This window comes from Nelumbo nucifera, chromosome 5 (genome assembly GCF_055504915.1).
Source record: "Nelumbo nucifera cultivar China Antique chromosome 5, China Antique-T2T, whole genome shotgun sequence".
Lineage (NCBI taxonomy): Eukaryota > Viridiplantae > Streptophyta > Magnoliopsida > Proteales > Nelumbonaceae > Nelumbo > Nelumbo nucifera.
In genome coordinates this window covers 15,951,783-15,960,854 of record NC_142653.1, presented here as the reverse complement: position 1 = coordinate 15,960,854, position 9,072 = coordinate 15,951,783, and the positions used below count along the sequence as shown (strand labels likewise).

Here is a 9,072-nt window from a genome sequence, read left to right as displayed (position 1 = left end):
TCAACGGTGAACGGCCCCAGCAGCAGCAGCAGCCGCAGCCTGTGGCTGTCAATCTCTTTTTGATTGAGAGTTCCAAACACAAACACTTCTCCTCTCCCCCATCCAGAGTCCAGAGTCCAGAGGGTCCAGTCCAAACCCTTTCTGTTCTGCCTTGTGCCCTTCTCTCCTCTTTTTCCAGTTCCCCCCCCCCTCCCTGTCCTTTCAAGTTTCAACTCAGACGCGACACACCACCCATTTTTATCTATTTCTTTACATTTTTTTCTTTTATTTGTTTTTATTATTATTATTACGTCGGAAAGTAAAATTTCGTAAACTTCCAGTCTACTGCCTTTTACCGCAGTAAATAACCCGGTACCCCTGCGGCTTAGTTTTTTGTTTATGTGATACAAGGTACCGGCTATAGACGGTGAACTGCTGCTGTAGTAACCGGCAAAGTGAGGGTTTTGGTGTAGACACTCACACTAGAGAGAGAAAGAGAGAGACAGCTCCCAGGAACGGAAAGTATATGAAAGCCTTTGAAGGAAGACATCTCTTTTTTGCAGGCGGGGAATTGATGACCACACTCTCCCCCTCTTATCTTCTTCCCCTTTCTGGCTCTGAAGAAGAAAAACCCTCTTAAAAAAAATATATCATAGGGAAAATACAGTCTTCCACCGCCGGAGGTGGAGGTGGATCAGCTCGGCTACTACCTAATAAAAAGCTTTTTCTCCTTTTATTTGTTTTGGTCCTATCTTATATAAGGAGAAGCTAGAAACGGAACAAGTTTGTCGAAGAAGAAGGGAAAAGGAGCATGGAATTCGACGATCACGAAGAGCAAGATGAAGAGATGGGGATACCAGTGTCTGCGACTTACGATTCGCTCGGTAACTCGGCCAGAGCCAAAATGGCGAGTGCAGCTGGTGATGCAGCTTCCTCTGGTAGGAGGACCGTGAGCAGGTACAGGGAGTGCCTAAAGAACCATGCCGTGGGAATCGGAGGCCACGCCGTCGATGGATGTGGAGAGTTCATGGCCGCCGGAGAGGAAGGCACGCTTGACGCCCTAAAATGCGCCGCCTGCAACTGCCATCGGAACTTCCACCGCAAGGAGACGGAGGGGGATGCCTACCACCACCAATTCTCCCCCTACTATCGTACACCGGCGGGGTACCTCCACGTGGCGCCGCACCATCGTCCGCTGGCTCTGCCGTCGACCTCGGGAGGTGGGGCGCACAGCCGGGAGGACCAGGAGGACGTGTCGAACCCTAGCGGCGGTGGAGGAGTTTCGAAGAAGCGTTTCAGGACAAAGTTCACACAGGAGCAGAAAGACAAGATGCTGGCGTTCGCGGAGAGGCTTGGGTGGAGGATTCAGAAGCACGACGAGGCCGCCGTGCAGCAGTTTTGTACGGAGACTTGTGTGAAGAGGCACGTGCTTAAGGTTTGGATGCACAACAACAAGCATACTCTTGGTAAGAAACCCTAAAGACGAGAAGAAGTGAGAATCCAATCTACTGCTATTCCTTACTTCCATTCTCTCTCAATTTGATCAGCATCACCATCTACCGCTGCTACTTAGCTTCTTCTAGTTTCTCGTCACTCACCACTCCCAACTCCCAACTAGTACAAGGACAAGGGCAAGCTCTTTCCACGCGGAACGGAACAACAACAGCGACAACAACTTCACCATGGCGAACAAGAACAACGGGGATCAAATGGGGGAATTTCGTTGAGAATTCTCTCCCTTTCTCCCTCGAGATGATGTTAGTTAGGTTTCTTCTTTTCTTTTTGTATCTTGTCTTTTTTTTTTCTTCTTTTTAGATAATCCCATCTCTCCTGCTGGTGTTTAGATTGGATCACTTCTTGTTTCTTAGTGCATTATTGTTGATGGGCCATTGCTCAAACCAATGCCATCCCCCATTCCTCCTTCTCCTTCTTCTCTAGCTAACACTCTTAACTGCAAGTGCTGTTTTATTGGGCCGACGGGAAGCTCAGTCTAACTACTATATGGTACAAGGCTTTGGTTCATCATGTTCAGGCAGCGAAACATAGACCGAGTAAGAATTCTGTTAAGTTTTAATGTTTTTTAATTTCTCTACATTAACTGCTACTGTTTTCCTCTCTCTCTCTCTCTCTCTCTCAATTCTTTACATAGTACTTAAATGGTTGTAGACTTGTAGTAGAGATGCCAAGGCTAATGCTCTCTCTCTCTCTCTGTCTGGGCTGGTCATTGTTGGTTGGATTGCGAATTGTAAAAGATGAAAGCGTCTAGCTTTCGACTTGGAGTCTCTTCTTCGTGAGTTGTTACGGTATATCATTGGAGGATGATAGTTGATCGACCAATTCCCAACTCCCTAGGAGTCCATAACGTGTGCGGCATGCAAGGCTGCAATTTCCGACCGTCCACATCTGTCTTTCTTTCTCCATTCCTCGACTTTAACTTCTCTCTCTCTCTCTCTCTCTTTCCATCTCATTTATTTCTTGCAAACCTCTCTTTTTGTTCGAGACCAGGAAACCTGAAACAAACGCGGACAGATGTTTGTACGGCAGAAAGAAAAACAGCTCTGGAAGACTAGTGAGTAGACGCAGATGTTGTTTTGAAGTAATGTATCTTGTTTGCATGCGTCGTGTGCAATTGAATGAATGAATGAACATTGCACTTTCTCTCTCTCTCCCCCCCCCCTCCCCCCTCTTTTTTGTTTTTGTTTTTGGCATTGATCCATGGTCCTTCATTCAATGCTCTCGTCCGAGTCTCTCTTCATTCCTCGGTGAGTCTACACTTTGTTTACAGCTTTCACTTCTCCTTTGCTGTATTTCTCGCTTTCTTTTTCTTTTCATCTTTCCTTTCTCTTTTGTTGCTTCTTGCAAGTAATGGACCAACGGATTCAGCTAGCTGTTACCATTTGTTAGGGTTCTAATATACGGGTTTCATTCATTTCTGCAGTTGTGTATGCCAATGCAAACAAACCACTAGTACACATGCATCCACACACACACAACTTACAGAGATGATCACAAGCTTTTCATTACTTTACCATTCTGGGAAGTATAAAAGAAAAAGAAGGGAGTGTGTTGTTGTATAAGGTTATGCCATCTGATATGAATGTCTACAGACCGGGTCAGCTCGAACCCAAACTAGTGGTTTATTGGGTACATGGGGACGGGAGTGTTTGAATTTAATGTTTTTTTATTTTCTCTTTTCTAAATGCTTTTTCCCCCTTTTTATTGTAAATCTTATCTCCCTTGGTTATATCACTTGGGGGAAGAAGACTGTGAAGTGGTGGTGCTTTTTTTAAGTAACTGAAGTGAAATGTGGGTAAGTCCTTGTTCGAGAAAGTCGATAGTGATACTAGATGTCGGGGACGACGATTTCAAAGTCTCGGTCTCATGTCATGTTTCTTTCCCTTTGGTTTGGAACATGTGGGCGCTCAACCAGCATAGCAAGATAGGGAGCAGGATGAGAGAGAGAGAGAGAGGCATACCCATTACCTCCTACTACTTGGGTTTTGTCTGGAACTTGCAACTACGTACCCAAGATTGGGTAGGCTAGTTTCCAGCTTTTGTGTGTAAGATACTAGATAGTATTAATCAGTCCATCACATTATAACGATCATGAGATGAGGTAGGATCTGTCAAATTAAGTCTCAATCCCATCCCATCTTACAATTAAACCGCTGATTTAATGCGTGAAATCACCTAAATTTTGAAATTGATCTGTACCTGTACTGTAGCTTTATAACCATTAGATTTGGGTGAGTGGGGAATCGTGCCAGTACTATAGTTTGGTTGGAATGGGATTCCCAAATGGCAGCATTTATTGAATGAATAAAAATCATTGAACTGTTGGATTTATTGCATGGTGCATAGGGACCTGCGCTAGCTATGTCATGGTTGGTAACCTTTGTCTTTCACACTTTTATAATTAGCACCAGCCACCAGGGGGCCTGGCCATTCTACTTGTAAGTAAATGGAAAACTAATTAATAATTTGGGCTTATGGGAATGTAAAAACTTTTGTAATTAACATGTTAAACGAAATTGGGTTATTGCCTCCTTATTGATATGATGGTGTTTTTTCATTCATCTATTCGCCTCTAAAACATGTTTTACAAGCATGGTGAATGGTGATGTCCTGACATGTGCTAGCTATCCCATTTGACAACCTGATTCCGTGATTCATCTCTTAGTAGTAAATCTTGGAGAGATATGGTTTATTTAATTTTGGCATAAATAAAATTGATATCCAACCAACCCATTCTATTATTTATTTGTTGGTGGCTCTCTTTTGATTAATTCTCTCCGTATTAGTATGCATGCTGTAGACTAATTTTGCCAACTGGTTTCTCAACTTCTGAAGGACGAGCTATAATATCGGTGGGGGGTTCTCCACTTCTGAATACTTCTGAATGTACGGAACAAATAGATCTGAAGATGGAATAGCAGTTTCTCAAGTAGGAATTTGTATTCTGTAATTTTTCTTGCTTAATTTAATTAAAAATAAAATAAACTAGAGTAATTTTCTGTGGATTGGTGGAAAAATGGCAATGTAGAGGTGGCAAATAGCCATAAGTCGAAATAGTTGATTGAAAAATCGGGAGTAGTAACGATGCAGCAGCATTCACTTTGTAATTATTATTTTCAAATATTCACTGTAACAATGTATAATATAAATCGCTTTCAGAGGATTGTGTTGTGCGTTCAAATATACATGAATATAGAAATGTAATTGGTCCAAGGGTACCCTTTATAAACATGGAAAATTGACCTTTCTGACTTGTTAAACCAATGCAATAAATTAGTTTGACTCAGTTGTTACACAGGTTTTTAAAAGGTACGTTGCTCCAGCAACTCTCTTAATCCAGTTGGAATTGAATCAAAACGGTGAGGTTAGCATTTAGCAATTAAGGGGGCTACCAGAACAGCCTGTTTCCACCTCTACTATCCTCGATCGCCCTGCTAATTAGATTGAGGGACCTGTTTGGGAGTTGTTAACTTAAGCCTCTTTGGTCACGAGAAGATTCTTAGGACGCTTATCATTTAACTCTGGAAATTTTGAGCTTAGCAAGTCGGGACGACTTTCTTTCTTGTGTTTCCACTTTCCACCACCAAACAATGTAGGATAGCTTTTTCAAAATCTGGACAAGTCATAAAGGGAAGCGGTTCCGAAATGGTCCACCCAAATTAATGAGAGTTTTGGGTTGAAACAGAGTGCATGCTTATTTTAAAATAATAAACATAGATATACTAATTTGTCTCCACTTCATTAAACAATAAAGAAATTCCTCTAGGGATCGGATAGTCGGAGACAAGAGGTTACGTTTGTAAGGAATTTGTGAAGGGCATCCATGGGTTTATATTCACATTCTTTGTCTGTCCATGTATGGGAATTTATTTACCTACTTCTTGTCTGCTTTATATGGGGTGCTGAAATTACAACCTGTACTGGCTTTGATTTTGTATTTCCAAATCTCCTTTTGTGGAGCAATTTTGCTTGCCCATCCACCCCAAAATTACTTTCATTTTCAGTACAAGATATATATTATTTTCACCAAAATGCTTGTAAATATGAATGAGTGCAAATTCACTTCGGTTTAATGACATGTATTCTGTATTTCTAAGCCCTGTTTTGCACATTGTACATATTTGTATTAGGCTCAATTTGTAAAGGATACAAATGCAAATATGTACAGTAGAAATACATACAAAATAATACAGAATACACAGTTTTGCACTCTACTATTTGTACTCCTTCCAAATAACAAATTTGAAGTATACACTATATTTAATCAGTACAAATACGGGAAGGTTCAAAGTATCGATACGATGCACCCTCATCAGACATATCGCATCGTATCTTTGGGTGCCCGAAACACTTGTTTACATGTGTTTTCAGGAACCCTTTTTTATATTAAAAAATATATAAAATTATACTTAGAACTGAAATTTGAAAAAAAACTAAAATAAAATAAAAAAAACGCAGCAATTAAAGAACCCATACACCTCTGACAATACACAGAGATGAATACAAGACAAAGATAAAAAATAAGCATGTATTGGGTAAAATATCTCGGACCGGATTAAAGGATGTCACAATCTAAGTATATGTTTTTTGATTTCATGGTCAGAATTGAAGGGGGGGGGGGGGGGGGGGGGGGGGCGGTGTCTTCAAAAGCTGGTAAAAAGAAATTTCTATTCTAAGTAGTTTGATAAGAATCTCTGTGTGCTGACAATTGTTCATGTTTTCCAATCACACCTTGTACTTATGCAGAAGAAACAATTCCCTCTTGCATAAATCATAATCTTCTCCCTTTAGTTGTTTTCAAACACAACTAAAACAGTGTCCTCTAGCACAGCAGAAATGCCATTTCTTTATCAATGACAGAAATTAACAACAACAAATTGCGATGTTTGCGATGTGCATCCTTCCTTAATCCTTTTCTAGCTTTTTGGAAGACAACTTTGTTTCACTCTCCTTTTAGCTTGTGTTAATTGTAAGAAACCTCTCAACACCCAACGACTTTGCCCCAACAGTCATGTCGTACGTACTCGTATCCCCACCATACTTGCTTCACTGCTCATCCAAACAGTGGGTCTGGTCTTCTCCCAGATTAAGCATTACAGTTGGTTCTTCACTTGATGAAATGGGTGTATGGTTGTAGACACAAGTATTTGTTCACAAGAGACGTTCGCCAGAGAAATTCCATTCGTTCTATCTACTCTCTTCTGATGAATGGAGATGTTTATTTGATGAAATATTATTTATATATAAACGGATTTTGTTTTCCTTTTCCATGGTGTATTAAACCTAATTTTAGTTATACGGTACCATATCCGTATACTTGGAATGTATACGTAAATGGCTTAAACTTGGGTGGCAAACAGTCCACTCTGCCTCTCCATCTTTATGCAATCTCATGTTAGAAAACTTATATATTTATATTCATAAAAGCTTTTCAGTTTGCCACTTGCTTCGTCTATCCTAGCTTAGAAGAATCTTACTAAAAACAGGGGTGCAAATCAACACCCCTTTCTCTTTAACACTGATATTGACAAGGCAAAACCATCACTGGGGTCTTTTATGCCTACAGTGAGAGTGAGAGAGAGAGAGGATGCATTTTCCATGTCGACAACTGACATGGCCGTTCCGTAAGCTTTTACCTGACAAGGGACCCCTCTGAATCAACAACATATCATAGCTCCGTTGCCCACTTGAGACCCACTTGTTTTTCGTTTCCCCTACATGAAGGCCCCTATTTATTTATTTATTGAACCTTACTTTCTTCTAAGTGCACATGTTTAGAAGCAAAGAGAGACAGGATTGGTCCCTGATTTGCCTGCAAAACAAACTCCATCTCTTCCTATAAAAATGAATTAAAGTGAATCAAATATCAATACCTGAACGACTCTTTTGATGTCCTGTAAAGGGTGGGGTAAATTTCCACTCCAAATGAGAAGTAGTAATCTCAATCTGAACTCTTCCATTCTTCTGTAATAAATGTTCTGGTTAGCATTGTTCTCACTGTATATCAAAACTTAGACATGCATGATAAAATGAGAGGAATTGGGGTTTAAGCAACTCATGAATTTCTTTGCCTTATATAGTCAAGGTGGGACCCATGACAAAACGTGAATAATTTTGTCTTATAATATGTCTTTTCATGGGTGCCAACTGCCATCTTATCCCAAGGGGGTGGAAGAATCCCAGAATTGTATTATAAAACTAAACAATGCAATTAAACAGAGTTGGAGAAGAACATGCTCAGGCCTGCCATTAATCCATTATGAACTCCATTTTATTCATCAGTGGTGTATTTAGTTTAGCATCTTTAATTTAATTACTCGTACAATTCCCGGTTCAACAACTCCATACTCCATACCACGAGGATAAACCTAAAAGAAGGGCATCTAAAACTAATAGTAGCTCCTTTTATAATTAAAGCCAAGGGACCGCATCAATCTGAGCACTGTAGAGACACAGTAATTAAAGTGCCTCTAATAGTAGACTCCTTTCTGCTAAAAGTGATAGATAAAGAATTGCAGTCTAAAGGGAATCCCTTCAGAGGGAAAATTTTCGTTTTTATTTTTCTATGAGAAAATCAATTTTATTTGTCTGTTTATAAAATGAAATCTATTTTAATTGCTGTAGGGGTAGGTCTCAAGTGAGTAACCATGCCATCATCAGTTGTCCAAATTATTGAGTTACGGTCCGGTCCAGCTCATTATTGGCAACAACCCTAACAAGGCTCCCTCCTGGACAGTGGACACTTGTAATAATGCACTTAGGAAGGAAGGCCTATAGATTGACAGAAAACCTCAACAAACCCTAGAGCTAACACTGATTAACATCAGTGGTGAGTGGTGACTGATGAGAAGACATCAATACAATACCTTGCAACTTTGCAAGGGTGCATGTCTCTTTGTTGCAGCACATTCCTCCTATTCACTCGACCAGCCAACTTTGGAAGCCTCTGTGACTGTGAGTGAGTGCTAATTCCAACGGCCTGCCTGGTGACTGCTGAGTAGACATGGCTTCTTTATCTACTGCTCCCAATAGGCCAATAGGCCAATAGGCAATAGCAATAGGGGATATCTGTCCAAGGCTGAGTCTAGGAATGTCAGTGGGTTGGGTTATGTCTTATGTGATAAACCTGCATCGACCCGGCCCTTATTCGAGTTTGATATCTTCGGTCCGACTGGGTTCGGGTTGAAGTTCTTTTGGGTCAGCTTCGAGTTAAGGCAAACCCGCTCACTTTTGGTTGATTGGAAAAAATATATTTATTATTATATGCTTTCATTGAGACTCGAACTCAAGACCTCCCGCTTACTAAACGGGTGCTCTAACCAACTGAGCTATGAAAGCCGATGCTATTTTAGAAAAATATTTCTCGATTTATAATTTCTTCTAAAGGAGTAGAAACATAAAAATATATATAGTATGCAAAACCTTGCGTTTTTTATTATTTTGTATTCTTTCCAAACTGAACCCAAATTTATATATAATATAAAGTCATAAACTATTATATAACCTAAATTGTTCTCATTTCCTCCATTTTCACTTTCCAAAAAAACCTACTAATTCCCCCTCCCCCCTTCTCTCTCA

General features: G+C 40.3%; 1 protein-coding gene and 1 non-coding gene across 2 annotated transcripts; one reads left to right on the top strand and one right to left on the bottom strand.

Moving 5' to 3' along the window:
• The first annotated feature begins 287 nt into the window (after positions 1–287).
• Positions 288–1,900, top strand: LOC104603998 (zinc-finger homeodomain protein 1-like). The gene is made up of 2 exons (XM_010268202.3): positions 288–1,445; positions 1,527–1,900. The coding sequence occupies exons 1-2, from the start codon at positions 791–793 to the stop codon at positions 1,550–1,552; spliced, it is 681 nt and encodes a 226-aa protein (XP_010266504.1). The 5' UTR covers positions 288–790; the 3' UTR covers positions 1,553–1,900.
• Positions 1,901–8,758: 6,858 nt separating this feature from the next.
• Positions 8,759–8,832, bottom strand: TRNAT-AGU (transfer RNA threonine (anticodon AGU)). Its single transcript has one exon. It is a non-coding gene; the product is annotated as a tRNA-Thr (tRNA).
• Positions 8,833–9,072: the final 240 nt, after the last annotated feature.